The sequence below is a fragment of the Cervus elaphus genome, chromosome 19 (genome assembly GCF_910594005.1).
Source record: "Cervus elaphus chromosome 19, mCerEla1.1, whole genome shotgun sequence".
NCBI classification, from domain to species: Eukaryota; Metazoa; Chordata; class Mammalia; order Artiodactyla; family Cervidae; genus Cervus; species Cervus elaphus.
In genome coordinates this window covers 36,506,847-36,524,985 of record NC_057833.1, presented here as the reverse complement: position 1 = coordinate 36,524,985, position 18,139 = coordinate 36,506,847, and the positions used below count along the sequence as shown (strand labels likewise).

The 18,139-nt window shown below is 54.3% G+C and overlaps 1 protein-coding gene across 4 annotated transcripts; it reads right to left on the bottom strand.

The window, feature by feature from the left end:
* Nucleotides 1-7,857: 7,857 nt before the first annotated feature.
* CHRD (chordin) lies at nucleotides 7,858-18,034 on the bottom strand. Of its 4 annotated transcripts, none has more exons than XM_043875152.1 (23): nucleotides 17,401-18,034; nucleotides 17,090-17,193; nucleotides 16,480-16,609; nucleotides 16,212-16,340; nucleotides 16,020-16,119; nucleotides 15,810-15,897; nucleotides 15,311-15,452; nucleotides 15,055-15,195; nucleotides 14,890-14,972; nucleotides 14,666-14,813; nucleotides 14,404-14,510; nucleotides 14,147-14,266; nucleotides 13,341-13,497; nucleotides 12,764-12,984; nucleotides 12,228-12,341; nucleotides 11,641-11,913; nucleotides 11,472-11,565; nucleotides 11,293-11,349; nucleotides 10,916-11,019; nucleotides 9,471-9,573; nucleotides 8,933-9,087; nucleotides 8,666-8,771; nucleotides 7,858-8,320 (listed from the first exon to the last, which is right to left on the bottom strand). In XM_043875152.1, the coding sequence occupies exons 1-23, from the start codon at nucleotides 17,546-17,548 to the stop codon at nucleotides 8,265-8,267; spliced, it is 2,880 nt and encodes a 959-aa protein (XP_043731087.1). In that variant the 5' UTR covers nucleotides 17,549-18,034; the 3' UTR covers nucleotides 7,858-8,264. The 4 variants fall into 4 exon arrangements, with proteins under 4 accessions (XP_043731087.1, XP_043731089.1, XP_043731088.1 ...); XM_043875154.1 differs by having other exon boundaries at nucleotides 7,858-8,317; XM_043875153.1 differs by having other exon boundaries at nucleotides 8,666-8,768.
* Nucleotides 18,035-18,139: the final 105 nt, after the last annotated feature.

The window sequence follows — 18,139 nt, the reverse complement described above, 5'->3', positions numbered from 1 at the left end:
CACCACTACACTAAGCTGCTGCTAGTTCAAGGCAGCTATACTGTGAAGTTTCCCAAAGCAAGTTGGTGATGGGGGTCAAGCGACCAGAAGGGTTACTAGCAAAGCAGGCTGTTCTGGCTCCCCAGGTCCCTCCTTCCGCATCCCACCCCGCCCTCTCAACTGCCTCTCTTTTCCTCACAAAATGTCACCTACTAAGCCCGAATCCACTCGGCTGAGTCTTCTTGGCAACCAAAATGAATACAAACATTGCAAACTATTAAGGTGACCACAGTTATGCGGGGAGAGCTCAGTCAGTCCAGCTTTGGAGCCGCCTTTGACTGACCCCGAGGAGCGCCCCGTCTGGCCCGACAGTGGCGCATCCCTGCCTCCCTCTCGCTCCCCTTTCCAGCGCCCTCGTGGCTCCTGCTGTCCCCGACTGTGCTCCACTGTAAGCGTCCAAATGCATTCCTTCCTCATCCGAGGCGCCAAGTACCTGCCCGGCCCGTTTTCTAGCTAAAGCCAGACCAGAGGACCGACTTTACCCCAAGGAGAAAGCATTCATATGAAAATCTTCGGGATTTTCATCTCTTCCCTTGGCCCGGGTCTCTGGCTGTACCCAGATATGGCAAAAACAGGCACTGGCTCTCTTCAAGCTCCCGACCATCCACGGCAAAAGCTCAGGAGATGTGTGACAATGAGGCCAAGTAAAGAAAAATGGGATATAATACTATAAACACAGGGTAAACTCAACAAAACCCACAGAAGGAAGCAAATACTTCAAAAAACTTTGTTTTCTCTGCAAAGAATTTACCCTGGGTTTTTTCTCTAACCAAATTTTCTACTTCAAGCAAATATTATTTTTGTAATTAAAAAAAAAGATCATTCACTAGAAATACCATATGAAGTGTTCAAGGAAATCATGGTCTATTCATGTGCAGGAAAAAAAAATTAAGGGAAAAAATCAAAGGTAAAGGAGGATTTTTTCTGAGTTGACATTTTTATTTTATTAAGTAATTAACATTGAATTTCCTTCATTTTACACTGTCCTGTTTGCCAAAATAGAAGGTTACATTTTGAAGAATGTAGTATCCCTCTTGAAGAATCATTACATCTATGATCAGACAAAAATAAAACCCTGCTTCTTTCTGTTCCTGTCGGGAAGTCCTCTCATTCCTCTCTGCCTGAAAGAGAGGAGGGAGAATTTAAAAGCTACTTCTGAAGGTCTTCCCTGGTGCCATTTTCAGTGGTACCTCTGTTGGAACCTATGAGAAAAAGTTCCTTCATAATGACATCAACCTTGCTTTAAAAAAAAAAAAGAAAACCCTAAAACTTATGAAAAACACAGTTGATGTGAATCATATGTCTGAGTGGCCAAGTTCCCACTAAGCTGGGAGAACACACAGATGTGCAGGACAGAATTCCTCTCTACACAGTGACTATTCCTCCCCGGAGCTATTGAAGGTAAATAGCCCAGCCCTTGTCAACGTCTCTGCCTGCATGGTGGGCTGTGAAAATCCCTATTTCTTTACCTCTTCCTTTTCAGTCTACCTTTTTTCTAACCCTTTCCTTCTCAGAAAGTAACAGGATATGACGCTAACCATTTACATTTGTTGACTGGTAGTTCTACTTTAGCAGGTGACCTAATATCTCAACCAGTCATTTGCATTTTAAAACTCCCGTCTTCCAGTTGTGGAAGGGAAAACATCTGCTAAAGGAATTTCAGGCATCAGCCAGCAGGTGCAGTTATGTTTGTCTTGGGGGAGGGGGTGAGCCCTGGAAGTAAATGGGATTTAGACCTCCTGGGACCTAGTAGGGTGGTCAGAAGGAGAGGTGCCAGGCCTCCTCGTGCCCCCCCGGCCCCCCGCCCAAGGCAGGCTCCCCACTCCTCTGGAAGACAAGCTGAAGCTGGTCTGATTCCAGCTGCTTGGGAAGAATGAGGCATCTTTGGTCCTTCAGTCTCTGGAACCCACCCTTCCAGGATGAGTCGACCAGGTACTACCCCAACTATCTTCCCTCTGCTCCCCTTCTTTCTCTTTAACTCCTTTCCTCGGAGTTCTCTTGCATGGTGCTTCTTTAGGTGGCATTCGGTGAGATTTCAAACTACAGCCTTCCTTGGCTGCCAACCTGAAAACTTCTTCGTTTCATGTGGCATTTTTGGCCTCTAATGTTTCCAACCACAAAGTATGTACTTAAACTGCAACCTCTTCCTGGTAGAGATTTTGCCTTAAGGTTCCTTCCCTGTTGTGAGTAGAACTTCTTTCCTTCTTCATTTTTCAGACTCAGAAATGCCTAGATGTGTCGTATCTTGTAAGCAAACCTTACAGGAAGAACTGACACAGTAAGGCATATGACCTAATTGTACTGAGTGATAGATATTTCTTTAACTCCTTCTCTAGTCATCCTTCGTGTTTATGTAGTATATAATTCAACTGTTAGAAGAAGAGATTTCGTACAATTGAATCAAGACCTCACCCTCTGTTCTTATGGAGATCCTCTTCTCTTCCTAATATACCAAGGGGCTCTTTTTCTCAGAATCTGCTCTCTTGAGTTTACTTATCTACTGACATATTGATTTCACATGTATCTCAGATTATCGCAGTTCTCTTCCCTTCTCTCCTGATAAGGAACTTAAGCCCACTAACAATTTTTTTAAATCATTATCTATGGTTCACTCCCACCCCTCCTTCAAGTCTTTATTCAAATGTCTCCTCACCAGAGCATTCTATGGTCATCCTCATTAATTAAAACTACACTCAGATCCTCCTCCCCGAGAACCCCCAGTTCCCTGTTCCTGCTCTATTTTTTCCATAGCTCCATCTTTTTCTGGGACACTATATACTCATTGTGTTTATTGTCTGTCCTCCTCCACTAGATTATAAACTCTACACAGGCAGGACTTTCAGTCAGCTTAATTCACTGCTGAGTCCCCATAACCAAGAACAGTGCCTGGCACCCCAAAAAATGCTCAGTAAATATTAGTTGAGTGAATAAACTTAGAGTGGCATGGCACATTTGCTGAAAACGTGGCATGAGTGCTACTCACCTGCGTTTCTGGGCCCACAGCTTCACGTCACCAAGGAGCCTGTCAGCAGTGCAGACTCTCAGGCCAACCCTAGACCTTCTCAATCAGAGTCCACAGTTAAACAAGTCTCCCAGATAAGACACATGCAGATCAAAGTTTGAAAAGCACTGATCTATATAGCCGTGCAAACAACTTAAACTTGGACAACCCTGTTCTTAAAAGATTTTCTTATATGTAAGAAATAGGTAATAGCGGGTCTCTGGAGAGGGGACCTGGTTGGCCAGAGGGATAGAGATGGAAGAAAGAAACTATTCCTTAGGAATTATCTTGTGTCTTTTGCATGCAATTAATAGATATCCTTGGTGGCTAAGAAGGTAAAAAAAATCTGCCTGCAATGCAGGAGACTGGGGTTCGATCCCTGGGTTGGGAAGATCCTCTGGAGAAGGGAATGGTTACCCACTCCAGTATTCTAGCCTGGAGAATTTCATGGACAGAGGAGCCTGGCGGGCTCCAGTCCATGGGGTCACAAAGAGTCAGACACAATTGATTGACTAACACTTTCACTTTCACTGCTAATGATAAAATTGATTACTTGTGAGATAAATAGTACACAGTAAAAGGTCCTCTGCAGTGTCTCCATGGAATGTTTCTCTGGCCTTCTTCCTCTGTAGCCTCTTGTCTTGCTGCTTTTATCTGCCACCCCAACTCTCCCTGCCAACCAGTATAAAGAATATGACTCCGCTGCTACCCACTTAGAAGGCAGAAAGGACTACAGAAGGTTTGAGTTTTAAAAAACAAGTTCAGGACTTCCCTAGTATAGTGGTACAGTGGATAAGAATCCGCCTGCCAGTGCAGGGGACACGGGTTTGCTCCCTGGTCTGGGAAGATTCTACATGTCACAGAGCAACTAAGCCCATGCGCTTCAACAACTGAAGCCTGCACTCTCTGGGGCCCATGAGCCGCAGCTGCTGAGCCTGAGTGCTGCAACTACTGAAGCTCATGAGTCTACAGCCTGTGCTCCGCAACAAGAGAGGCCACCATGATGAGAAGCCCGCACACCACAACTGGAGAGTAGCCCTGGCTCTTCACAACTAGAGAAAGCCCAAGTGCAGCAACAAAGACCCAGCTCAGCCAAAAAGAAAATTAAATAAATAAATCATTAAAAAATAAAGAAAGAGCAAGTTCATTGACTTTGTTTTTTAGATTCGTGTAAGGGAGAAATAAAGGAAACTGAAAACTTCACATTCTAACAAACCTGGATGTAAATAACAGTTACAGTGTGGATACTCCACTCTCTCTCACAGAACACGCTTCAGAAGTGTGTGTGTGTGTGTGCGCGTGTGTGCAATACACAAACGCCAATGCTCCCAAAAATCACCTTAAGAAGACACAAGCTTGCCTCTGCTTTCCTCTCGTCTTCCCTCATCTCCCTTCAGAGTGGGGGCTGGTCAGGACCCCAGCACTCCATGTTAAGCACCAGGGCCACCAGGAAGAGTGGCAGCAACAACAGGCAGGTCCATGAAGCCCACCAGCTCCATGGCAGAGCTGTCGCCCCAGTACCCAGTCAGCAGCCTCACTGCCCACTGCGTGAAGAAGTCAGTGGGATCCTTGTCGCAACTCTCCTCCACTGGCCCCTACTACCTCCACCTGTCTGCACTCCTGTCCCCCTGCACAAATGGAGGGTAATGGAGAGTAAGGAGTCTCTGTCCCCACAGTAGGATCGGGGGCTCAGCTAGGCACGATGGACTACAGAAGATGAGGAAAATGCCTGGCCTCTCATAAGGAGGCTGCATCTCAGCCCAGGATCCAGCCCAGTCGAGGCAGGTGGACAAGAAGAGAGGTGAGTGACTCCTCCCAGGGGCAGCTTGGGTACTGGAGACAGCCCCATCAGCCGTCTGCTGTCCCCAAAGGATGGGACAGCTCAAGGCCTGCCCAACACCCATCAGCTGAGGAGCTGGAACCCCACTTGTGGGCTCTGGTCATCCCCTGGAAATTGAATCACTGAATGTCGACTCACCAAGTGCCCTGATTTGGTGAGGATTTTTTCACCATTTTTTCAAAATGTCTGGGATTTTGTCTCCTCTGCTACTTTAAATGCAGAGGATCAGATTTCCCTGAAATGCAGTCTCCTGCCTTGCTTATTTGTGCAGATTTATATGTGCTCCAGCCTCTGAGCTGATCATACAAATACCCTCAGCTGGGTCAAGGAAAGCATTTCAGCCACTCCACAAGTGGGAACAAAAGTACTACAGGGGCAGGACCCCAAGTGGGGCTCTGGCCAGGCAAACAGAAACCTAGAAAAATACTCAATGATTTCTTAATAGCGGTTATCTAGGGGTTGGGATTCTTTCTAACAGGTAAATTTTTCTTTCTTTCTCATACATTTGTATATTACCACAATCATTCACAATGATTTACCTTTATGATGAGGAGAAGTCATTCTGGCAGCTCCCTTTGTTCTTGAGATCATATCTCAAAGCCAAGCAATGTTATAAGGGGCAGCTCCATTCTCAGGGCACCATAATCATTTCAGGATCCCTGAGAGTTTTTCCCACTTTGTCCTCTACAACAGTATATCTCCAGTATTCCAGATTGTGCTCTGTGTTTTTTTCCTTCACTCATCCTTCTTTGACTTCCTAAAATCTGGTGAGCTAAAATGTGCCCACTCCAGCATGCCTGGCAAACTCTCTCCTTATCCCAACTATGTCACTTCATGAAGCCACTTTTGTTGGGTCAGAAGTGTCACACTTTGTTTATTTCATAAAAGACTAAGGGTGAAAAAAAAAGACTAAGGGTGAAATGCAACAAAATAATCCAGAAACTTTTTTGAAAGCAACCAACTCTTGTTTAGAATGCAGGCTATCCTACAAGTTGAGCATCAGAGTGGTAGAACCCAGACTCCACACCCCCAGTAAGTGCCTGGGCTGCCTCTCCAGCGCTCACTTCTCCCTCTGTCCTGAGGAGGCGCCTTCTGTAGTCATACATTATTCAAATACCTCCTCGACATTCAGTTCAGTTCAGCTGCTCAGTCATGTCTGACGCTTTGCGACCCCATGGACTGCAGCACACCAAGCTTCCCTGGTCATCACCAACTCCCAGAGCTTGCTCAAACCCATGTCCATTGAGTCGGTGATGCCATGCAACCATCTCATCTTCTGTTGTCCCCTTCTCCTCCTGCCTTCAATCGTTCCCAGCATCAGGGTCAATGAGTCAGTTCTCGCATCAGGTGGCCAAAGTATTGGAGTTTCAGCTTCAGCATCAGTCCTTCCAATGAACACCCAGGACTAATCTCCTTTAGGATGGACTGGTTGGATTTCCTTGCAGTCCAAGGGACTCCCAAGAGTCTTCTCCAACACCACAGTTCAAAAGCAGTAATTCTTCGGCACTCAGCTTTCTTTATGATCCAACTCTCACATCCATACATGACCACTGGAAAAACCATAGCTTTGACTAGATGGACCTTTGTTGGCAAAGTAATGTCTCTGCTTCTTAATATGCTGTCTAGATTGGTCATAGCTTTTCTTCCAAGGAGCAAGCGTCTTTTAATTTTATGCCTTCAGTCAACATCTGCAGTGATTTTGAAGCCCAAAAAGATAAAGTCTCCAACTGTTTCCATTGTTTCCCCATCTATTTGCCATGAAATGATGGGATTGGATGCCATGATCTTAGTTTTCTGAATGTTGAGTTTTAAGCCAACTTTTTCACTCTCATCTTTCACTTTCATCAACAGGCTCTTTAGTTCTTCACTTTCTGCCATAAGGGTGGTGTCATCTGCATATCTGAGATTATTGATATTTCTCCCAGCAATCTTGATTCCAGTTTGTGCTTCATCCAGCCAGGCATTTTGCATGATGTACTCTGCATACAAGTTAAATAAGCAGGGTGACAAGATACAGCCTTGACGTACTTCTTTTCTGATTTGGAACCAGTCTGTTGTTCCATGTCCGGTTCTAACTGTTGCTGCTTGACCTGCATACAGATTTCTCAGGAGGTGGTCTGGTATTCCCATCTCTTTAAGAATTTTCCAGACACTGACTTGGCCCAAAGTGAACTGTTGGCTGCCAGCAGCGCCATCAAGTGATGGCTCTGAGTGGCTGTCCTTCCTCTGACAGATCCCAAATCTGACGTGGTATAAAAGATAGCCCAGGGGAGTCACTAGAAAATGCAGAAAGGTGATTCTCAAAGAGGAGGATTGTATGTGAAAGAGGTTTCTCTTCAAAAACCAGGTGTATCAGAACCACCCCAGTTTCTCCTCAGGTTAGGGTCCCTGTGTATTACCTTCTGTCTTTTTTTGCTGGAGAAGCTCAGAGGTTCAGTCAAACTTACTGCAAAGTAGAAGGTCTGACTGACCCCAGGGTAACAAATCAAATTGTAAATCCTGCCAGCACCTATTTTGAGACACTATGCGTGCGTCCATGCTAAGTTGCTTTAGTCGTATCTGACTGTTTGTGAACCCATGGACTATGGCTGCCAGACTCCTCTGTCCATGGGATGCTCCAAGCAAAATACTGGAGTGGGTTGCCATGTCCTCCTCCAGGGTTGAGACACTATAATACTCAGCAAAAATGCCAGCCTGGGCAGGTCAGTGGAAACTAGTGTCCAAATACTGCTTTCAGTGGCCTGAGTTCTTAAAGCTCTATTCCATCTCAAAGACAGCCCAGGCCCCTCTGCAGGATCTAGTCCTACCACCGACTATTGTGTCATCTTGCCCCCTTCCCCGGGTCTTTTCCTGCTCCCCAAAGGTAGAGCGAAGCCCCTGGAGCCAGTGGCCCTCTCTCTCCCTACCGACCCTCAGACCCTTCTCCACTGGGGCCCGCTTAGGCCCCTGGTCACAAAGAAACAACCATTAGCCCAAAGACTGGAAAAAAAAAGTTTTAATAAATACAAAAATCTCCAATAATGACTCTGCTCAGCTCAGGGGCAGCAGGAGTGAAGTGGGGGGGACCCTTGGTGCTGAGTGAGGATAAATTAAAAATCCCAACAAGCCAGTGACAGTATGTACAGAAGGAAAGGGGTTGGGCTTCCAAGGCAGGGACCGGAGGGTGACAAGGCCAGAGTTGGAGTGGACACGGCCTAGGTCTGCCCTGGCTGCCCCTCCCCCGTGTGGAGTTGTGGTTCCCAGAGGTAGTGGGGGAGGGAGAAGAGGCAGAAGAGAGGGGCCAAAGGCACTGGGTTTCCCGCAGGAGAATGCGGGGTCCTCGGTGCCCCTCCTTCCCTCGGCCCAGGCCCCATCCTCTTGGTCATGTGGCTTTCTGGCTGCTCCCTAGGAGCCTTCATCTTCTTTCCCAAGCTCTGGGACTGTCCTGGTCTCTGGGGCTGCTGGAGACAGAAGGGAGTGAAGTTTGGAGGAGGAACAAGGGGGTGGGGGGGACCCAGAGGACACAGTGGAGCTTCCCTGTTCTGATCTCAGAAAGGTCAGAATTCTTGAAGCAAGTCAGCACACACCAGCTGTGTGACTTTAGCCTAGTTGCCTGATCCCTTCAAGGGTCAGCAAGTTCCTTGGTGAAGAAAAAGCAATGGAGACCAAGCCTACAAGGTTGCTGTGGGAGGGGACAGGACCACACTTGTGCAGCAGAGGGCGCTGCGCCCCCCCAACCCCGGCACGTGGCAGGTGCTCCCTCCCCTCCCCAGGCATCCCAGAGCTGCCTGGGGCCCCTCACTTACACCGCCGCCGGGGTGTGCAGTGGGAGCAGCAGCGGCTCTCCTTCCCTGGGCCGCAGGACAGTGGCGGTGAACAGTCATCCCGCTCACAGTGGGGCACCCCTGCCTGCTGCAGGACAGACCAGATCCTGAGGGTCCCCAGAGGCACTGGGGCACAGTGGCCTTCAGCCTCCTAGGGGAAGCCCGCCCCCCAGGAGCCTGCCCTCCCTAGGAAGTTCCCCTCCCCCAGGCCAGGTCCCCAATGCCTACCTCACACAAGCCCCCACTCACCCCACATCTGCAGGTAATACAGCTCATCTCCCCAAAGGGGGGCACCGAAGGGTGCCAGCTCTGGCTCTCTGGGAACCACTGCCCTGCGAAACGGCAGCCTCGGGGCCCATCAGCCTGCATGGGGTCCCCCAGTTGGGGGTGCGCCCCTGAACCCACTGTTGGCAGGGAGAGGAGGGAAGGAGAAATAGACCAGTAGATGTGAGCTCTGTGAGGGCCATCTAGGCCATATTTGTCACCTAGCAGTTTCTGGCACTTAGTAAGTGATAAATTTGGATGGATGGGTAGGTGAATGAATGGATGGGACAGGAACTGGATCCTATCACAGCCCACTAACACATGCACATTCTTTTGCTGCATGTAGATCCCTGGCTTCAGGCTAGGCACAGAGCAGTGCTGGCTAAATGCTGAATTAGCTAAGACATCCCTTCCATCCACCTTCAAAAGACATCCCTTCACCACACATCCCTCCCACCCAGGACAAGGCACTGAAGAGCCTCATCTGCCCCCCTAGAGGCCTCAGTGCCCATGTCCCCCTTACCTGGACACTGCTTGCAGCAGTCAGTGGGGTTGGCACGGACAGGCTGGGCACAGGCCAGCCGGGGACACTGCACCTTCTCACAGTGCACCTCTCCGGTGTCCCCCTGTAGGGATCCATCGAGTGAAGGGTGTCAGGAAAAAGGCAGAACATATAAGCCTTCTGCCTCCTCCTTTTCCTTTCCCATACCTCAAACGTATGACCTTTTTCACTCAGAGGTCTGGTAGTGAAAGTCGCTCGGTCATGTCCAACTCTTTGTGACCCCATGGACTGTATAGTCCATGGAATTCTCCTGACCAGAATACTGGAATGGGTAGCCTTTCCCTTCTCCAGGGGATCTTTCCAACCCAGGGATTGAACCCAGGTCTCCCTCATTGTAGGTGGATTCTTTACCAGCTGAGCCACAAGGGAGGCCCAAGAATACTGGAGTGGGTAGCCTGTCCCTTCTCCAGGGAATCTTCCCAACCCAGGAATCGAACCAGCATCTCCTGCATTGCAGGCAGATTCTTTACCAGCTGAGCTACCAGGGAAGCCCAGAGGACTTAGACTGCAGCTTTATATGCATGCCAATTCACTTCAGTCATGTCTGACTCTTTGCAACCCTATGGACTACAGCCCTCCAGGTTCCTCTGTCGATGGGATTTTCCAGGCAAGAACACTGAAATAGGTTGCCATTTCCTGCTCCAAGGGATCTTCCCCATCCAGAGATCAAATCTGCATCTCTTGTATCTCCTGCACTGGCAGGTGGGTTCTTTACTACTAGCACCATATGGGAAGCCTGGGGCTTTGTATACCTGAACTCAAATCTTCATTGTAGCCCTGCAAGGTAGGTGCTACCATATCCGCTTCTAGGCGAGCAAAGGGAGACTCAGGGACATACAGAAAGTGCCCAGGGTTACATGGAGCTAGTGAGCTGGGAGAGCCAGAATTCACCCAACTCAGCCCTTGCCCTTTTCCTATAGGAAGCCAACTCTCAAAGCCCAGAGACTGAGAGTTCCCTGTGGCCTAGTGGTTAAGGCTCTACACTTTCCTGCCATGGGTCCAGGTTCAGTCTGGGGTCCCGCAAGTCACACGGTGTGTGTGCTGTCTGTGCTTAGTTGCTCAGTCGTGTCCAACTCTTTGCGACCCCATGGACTGTCGCCTGCCAGGATCCTCTGTCCATGGGATTCTCCAGGCAAGAATACTGGAGTGAGCTACCATTCCCTCCTCCAGGGGATCTTCCTGACCCAGGGATCGAACTCAGATCTCCTACATTGCAGGCGGATTCTTTACCATCTGAGCCACCAGGGAAGCCCAAGTCCCATGGTGTGGCCACCCCCCAAAATGACTGTCCAAAGGACTTCTCCTATTATTTTGATCACCAAGACTGGGCTTTGCTCTCCCAGAAGCCCGCTCTCCCACTGCAGATCTGAGGGGTTCCAGCATCAGAGAAAGCTGGGCTGCCATACCTTGCAGGTGCAGACAGCACACTTAATTAAGCCAAATGGGGGCACAACAGGGTGCCACCGGGTGCCTGCTGCCCGCCAGCTCCGGTCACCATCAAAATAGCAGCCTGGGGGGAGACAGCGTCCAGCGCCATTAGTGCTGAGTTCATTAGCTAGGCCCACAATCCAGGCTTGAGCCTCTGGCCAACCCCACAGTGGTCTAACCCCAGGGCCCACTTGTGGGGCAAGGACTCTAATGAAGCCTCTCAGGTGTCAGTTGTAACCTGTGCCCCTCAACCACCTCCATCCCAGTAAATACACTTCCCCTCCCACTCCCCCGCAGTCCTACCCAACAACTCCGCTGGACTCCCCATCCCTGCATTCACACACTTCCAGCTCACCCTCGCCAGGGTCCCTGTTCCTTGGCAGCCCGGGGAGGTCTTTGACATCTTGTTTCTCTGTGGATCCAAAGAAAGAGTGAAGGCGGAGGATGGCCCCCCTCTTCCTTCCCTCCCCAGAGGCCTCACCGCTCTCCGTGGTGGACCCTTCAAAACCCTCTCCACTCCGGCAGGGCACTCACCCGGGCACACAGGGCAGCACTGGTCCGGTGCCTGCACCGGGCTTGGACAGCTGGGTGGCGGGCACACCACGGGGTCACAAATCACCGTGCGTCTCTGCAGGGAGAGACTGAGGTTTGGTTCTGGGGCTCCGGAACCCAGGCCCCAGTGCGCCCCTCTGGGGCCTCCTACCTGGCAGGTGCAGAGCGAGCAGAGCGGGTCATAGTTAGGAGCCCAGCGAGCCCCATGGGGGCGCTGCTGCCCCTCGAAGAAGCAGGTGTTGGGGTCTCGAAGCCGACCGGGGCCACCTGGTTTGGCTGGCGCTGGGGTGTCTGGGCCCGGCACAGCGGGCAGCGGGGCCACCATGGCCGCCACTGCCTCCAGAGCCCCAGGCGCCTGCATTTCTTTGTCCCCTGCTGCCGCCAGGCGCAGGCCGCCCACCTCGCATTGGTTGGCAATGTGCACCTGAGAGGAGAGACAGGTTGAGGCAGCACCCAGGCTCCCTCTTGCACCTCCACCAGTGGCAGCCAAGACACCCAGAGCACCCACTGTGCCCCAGAACGGTGCTCTTAGCCACAGCACTCATCCCAGCTGCCAAGGACAGGTGGTCAGCTTCTCGCCTCATTAAGTACCTAGTCTGGCTTCACCCTCTCAACGAGCCAGGGAGTGTGTGCAATTCTACCGCCCCCAGGTTTCGGAGAGGGCAAGTGGCTAACAAAGAGCACCGCAATGCTCACCCAACTCTGACCCATCCCAACCGGCCTGCACTGCCTCCCTACCTGCCCTCGCAGCTCCCCTTGAGGGCTCCCCTTGGTGGTGATCAGCAGGGAGGCAGAGCCCTGAGCCAGGTGCCGCAGCAGCTCGGGCTCCAGGTCCTTCACCACACCCTGGGCCTGGCAGAAGACAGAAGAGGGGACAGAACAAGGCACTCTCGGACTAAGCCTACCATTCCCAGTTTCTCAGGTAAGGAAACTAAGGCCCAGGGAAGTTAAGTAAGGTCTCCAGCGAAGTAAGCCCATCAGCAATGGTGTAGAGCTCAGAAGCCCCAGGTCCATGGCAACCCAGCCCATACCGGGGGCTTGGTCCATCCCACCCACCCCTTGGAGGTCCAGGACATTACATACTATCCACATGATCCCAGCAGAGTAGGACGCAGGTGGGTAAAAGGATACTAAAAGGCTGAATCAGATTCGTACCCGGGTCTGTCTGACTCCTGAGGCTTGCCTGCTCTCTGTTTCCCCTGCCCAGGCCCACAGAGCTTTTCATGCTAAAAAGCAGCTATTTTCCAAACTGCCTCCCACCAACACCTCCTCACCTCCGGGCCGTAGAATCCCTTCAGCAGCCGCCGGGGCCCCGGCATTCCAGGAGGCCCGAGGAGGTGGGCAGTGATGGTGCCCTGTTCTGAGCCACCAAGCCCTGCCAGCAGCACTTCATAGTGCAGGTGACAGTGGGTGTCCAGAGAGAGCCAGGCGTGCCCCGCTGCCTGGCTCTGCACCGGGGGCAACACCAGGGCTCCTGCCAGGGGCACAGGCAATGCTGGATCCAGACAGAGGAGAGATGACTGATGAGAAGGTGGCCGAGAGCAGCGACTTAACCCTAGCAGTTCCCATCTCACAGAGTCCGGACTCACATCTCCCGGACTCACAGAGTCCACAAGCTAGCAGGCACTGTCCACAGGCCCAGGGCTGGGGAAGCAGCAAGGGAGAGGCCTGCATTGTGGTGAGAGGGACCATCTCCCGGCAGGGCCACCCTGAACATCCTCACCTTCTCCACATGCCAACCGGAGCTCAGGTGCAGAGAAAGAAGTGCCAGACTCTGGCCCTCTGGCACCATCCCTCACATGCTTGAGTCAGAGGACACCAAAGGTGGGGGCAGACCCCTGGAGCACTCACTGTCATGGCGGGCGCTGTGCCCACTATAGGGCAGGGCAGCCACGTGGCCCCGCAGCTCTCCATCTGGGAAGTCCTTGGTGCCCACGTTCAGGAACAGCTCGTTCTGCAGCAGCATATGAGCCCCCCGGGCACCCAGCCCAGGGCAGATACCCACAGCCTGAGGGGACAGGGAAGAGTGAGCCCTAACTGCAGCCTGCCAGGCCCCAGATGAACCCTCCTCAGCTTTCACACAAGCCCAAGATTCTGAACCTTTTCCATGTTGCTGTGCATCCCCACTAAACCCACACACACTGCCATGCACCAGTAACACCGGCTAAGAACCGGGCAGGCCCAGGTTCAGGTCCCTTCCCTGCCGCTTCCTACCTATGCAACCCGTCTTGAGGAATTATTTACGGTCTCTGATCCTTCACTTCATCATCTATTAGAGGAGTAATGTGAGGGTCAAAAATAATGTAAGCAAGGCAACCAGTGCAGTTTGTGGCATATAGAAAGGCTCAATAAATGGCAGTCATTGCTATCATGTTTATTATTATATCATCTGCTGCACTGGCCTCCCTATGTAACTCCTTCCACTGGATACAAGCTTCCTAAAGACAGGTGCCACATCTGATTTTCTTTGTACTGCAGTCCTTAGCCCAAGGCTCACTAAAAAATGAGTCCAGTGAATTAACGCATCAGTGAGAGAGACTGCAAGTGAGTGAATGATACCAAACATCCCTGCTCATCCAACATGGCTTCCCACGGGCCCTCAACACTGTCAACTCTGTTGCCTGGGCCCTGGGCCCTGGTCTTCCTGAAGTACTCACCCTGTGTCCTCCTGGCTGGAGTCCAACCATGTGGCATAGGACAGTGTGCTGGTTCCTCCGCTGAGGCTTGGTCTCCAGCGTCATGGCCACCACCTCACTGCCTGTACCTACAACCTGTACCTGGAGGGCAGGAGTGGGGAGGGCACACGAGAGTCGCAGAGAAGGGCTGGGCCCTGAACCTCTGTAGTCTAGAGCCCCACCCTGCCCTGCTGCCTTCTCACCTCCCACACCGCCCCTGCCCCACCCCTGACTCTTACTTGGTAGATCAGGGAGCCGTTTCCTAGCAGTGTAAGGCTGGCTGAGCCCGCTGCACCCGTCTGAACTGGGATCAGGGCATCTGCCCCGCAAAGGACACTTTGCAGGACTGCAAAGGGGGAGGGACAGGTGGATGCAGGCTTGCCTCATGGCCATTCACACCCCAGCCCCCAGGGTCCCTCCCGTACCCACCCTGGCCCCTCTGGCACTTTGCTGTGCCTCTCATTGTGTGTGCCCGGGGTGCCAGGCTTCACCCTGCCTCACCGTCGCAGCTCTGCCTGGCAGCAATATGTCCACTGATGCGTAGCCCTGGCCCACTTGCCCTCTCCAGGGCCATCTGCAGCTCCCCCAGCACCAGCCAGTCCATCTCCTGGGCTGTCAAGTTGGGCAGCACTTCAGCAAAGCCTGGTTCCTGGGGACAGAGGGGGGTGCAGTAGGCACAGCAAGGGGCTACAGCAGGCGGCAGTAAGAGCCAGACCCTCACTCACCTGGGCTGAGGCATTGGCTTGGAGCTCTCGAAGTAACTTCCCCTGGTGTAGAATCCGGAGCCGCAGGGGAACCTGGGCTGGTCCTGCAATAGCCGCACACATGGAACCTCTGAAAGATGGGTGCTCTCCCTACCCTCCTTACGTGTCTGCCCCCATCCCGCTTACCCCCACTCCTAGACTCCAGGAGTCCACGGAAGAGCAGCAGGAAGTGCAAGGAGTCCTCTGTGTCACTGAGAGTGAGTAGGGCGATGCCCCCTATGCCGGGCTGTGGGGGGCCCTCCAGGGTCAGGATGGCACTGAAGGTCTCTGGGGAAGAAAGGACCATGAGAGCCCATCAGAAAGTGCCCCTCTCAGCCCACTCCGTTTCTGGGGGCCAAGAAGACTCTGAACTTCATGTCCAGGAGCTGTTGGCTCCCCTCACCTGCAGCCAGGGCCCGGTGCCGAATGAGAGGTCCCCAGACCTCCCCTGAAGGGTGAGCGGGTGTCACAAGTGCCACATACAGCTGCTCTGCCCTAAGGAGTCGCAGGGACAACCGAGGCACTGCCCGCCACACCCCGCAGACCTGGAGCAGAGAGACAAGAAGGCCCTCTCAGTATACAGGACATGCCTGCTGAGAGGCCCACATCTGGTGAGGAAGGAATATGGGAAGCTGCCCTCAGGCTCTCCTAGGACGTGTAAGAAACGGCCCTGAAACCAGACGCCAGGGTCCAAATCCCAGATCTTCCACTAATGAGCTGTATGACCTTGAACAAATCATATTCTGCTACTGAGCCTCAGTTCCCTCATCTGTAAAATGGGCATCATAATGTCAGTGCCTCTCTCCCACTGGGCTGTTGTGAGGACCCAAGGAGGCAATGTAGAGCATGCTATCAGCATAGTGCCCAGATGGGAAAAGCACTCATAAATGGCATCGTCTCACCAGGCCATCTTGGGTGGGGGCTGCAGGGTGTTCAAACAGGATGCTGCCAGTGGAGTCAGAGAAGCGGATTCGGGTAGGGCGGTCCAGCCTGGTAATGAGCATCCGTTGAACACCGGCTCTGAGCCTGGGCCAGAAGCGCTGCTCCAGCCTCTCCAAATTCTCCCTCCCTGGCCCCCGGCTGACCCCTCCTCCTTCCTTCCTCTTTCTCACCGCCGGTAGGAGATGGAGAACCGCAGACTGGAGCGCTGCAGCGACACTCGAGCCCGCGCCACCGCTTGCGACCTTGGCCCTGTTAGCAGCGCCACGAAGTCTGCGAGGGGAGGAAGATGTCCCTAGTGCCGACACCCGCTGCTGCGGCCCGGCGCCCGTCACAACCCCAGCTCCTACCCAGCCCCTGCCTACCCGTGTGGCCGTCTCCACGGCCCCGATCCTCAGCTCCTGGCTCCCCGCGGTCGCTGTAGCTTCGGTGCTCTGGGTCGCGTGGATACTCGAAGGCCAGGCCCGTCGGCTGCTTTTCCGGACTGCTGTGCTCTGCACCGGGGGTGGGGGACACGGGTTTCAGGTGGACAAGGAGAGTGCCAGCTGACCGTTCCATTCCAGCCCAGCCACGCGATCCAGGACCAAGCATCTCGGCCCTGCCGCCCTCCCCTCTCCGCGGAGCCAGCCTTACCCTGGGGGCAGGTCTGGCAGCAGTGTCCAGGCAGCTGGCGCGGCTGCCCACAGGCCAGGGTTGGGCACTCGGGTTTGATGTTCTTGCAGCTGACCCTACCTGCGCCCCTTGCGCGGCGACCCCATTGAGGCTGCTCACAGAGAAGACGGAAAACCGGGTGAGGGCAAGACATCAATTGTTGAGACTCAAAGGCAAGCTGGGAAGAGGCATCGCACAAGGGCAAGGTCGGCCCACGGAGTCAAGAATGCTTTGCTACCTACAAGCTGCGTGACTCTAGAGGAGTTACTTAACCTCTCTGGGCTGTGCGGTCCCTATCTGGAAAACGGGAGTAATGATAGCCTCTGTCTAACGTGGTTGTACTAGGAGTTAAGTGAGAGATGAAATGGAGCTGGCTGACACATAGTGGACGATCAATAATAGGCAACACCTGAGACTTGAAGGGGGCGCTTCCTCTCTATCCTCCCTCGTGCCTCCTCCGTCAAAAAAATTACCCAAAATATCTGCAGATTGGCTTCTTTCTCTTCAGCAGCTCCGGGTCCATCCGACGTCCCAAGACCTCAGCGCTCCCCGACCCACAGGGCCCCCGGCCACAGCCACTGGGTCCACTCACCGCCTCGCAGGCGCACAGCACGCAGCGCATCACCCCGAAGGGCTCCCCCAGGTCCGGGTGCCACGTCTCGTCCAAGGCATAGACCTTCCCGCCGAAGGAGCAGCCTGCGGGGACGGGCTTGGCTGGCGGCCGCTGTCCCGCTCCTGCCGTGTGCCCGCCCCGGGTGCTGCGGGCCGGGCCCCAGGTCCCTGGGCACCCCTCCGGGCCGCCCGCCGCGCCGAGCCACCTGCGCCCTGCGCCCCCTCCGGGCGGGCGCAGAGTTGCCCCGAGCCGGACTCCCCGCCCGCACCTCCCCCGGGGCGCCCACCTACCTGCTGCTCCCCGAATGGGCAGCGGCTCCTTCTCGGACCGGATAGGCAGCGCGGGGTGCTCGGGGCCGGCGCCGCGGGCCGGCCGGGAGCCGAGCAGCAGCAGCCCGAGGAGCAGCAGCGGGGCCGGCGGGGCCGGGAGGCTCGGCATGACGCGAACGGGACAGCTGGGGAGGCGGGAGGGAGGAGGGAGCAGCAGAGGGAGGAGGGAGACGCGAGGAGGGCCGGGCCGGGGGCGGTGCGGCGGGAGGGGGCCGGGGCCAGGGCCCGAGCGGTGCGGCGAGGGGCTCGTCGGGCGGCCGCGGAGTCGGCGCCGGGCCGGGCGGGGCGGGAGGAGCGGCCGGGAGGAGCGCGGGCGGGCGGGCGCTGACCCGGGCCGTACGCGGCTCTAGTGCCCCGGGCGCCGGCTCTGGCCCGTTTTATGCCCCGCGCCCGGCGCCCCGGCCGGGGGCCTCCTCCTCAGCAAACGGGGCGGCGGCGGCGGCTCGGCGAGGGGCCGGGCTGAGCCCGGGGGGTCCGGCCCAGCAGCAGCGGCCCGGATCGCGAGTGGGGGAGGGGAGGGAGGGGCTGGAACCGGGCAGGGGAGGAGGGAGGGGCTGTAGGGGAAGGGGGAGCGGAGGGGATAGGGGGAGGGGAGGGACCAGGGGGCGCAAAGCGGGGAGGAGAGGCGGATCTGGAGCCCCCACCCGCTGCCGGCGTCCGCAGGGCAACTGGACCAGGAGGTGCGTGTCCGGCCCGGGAT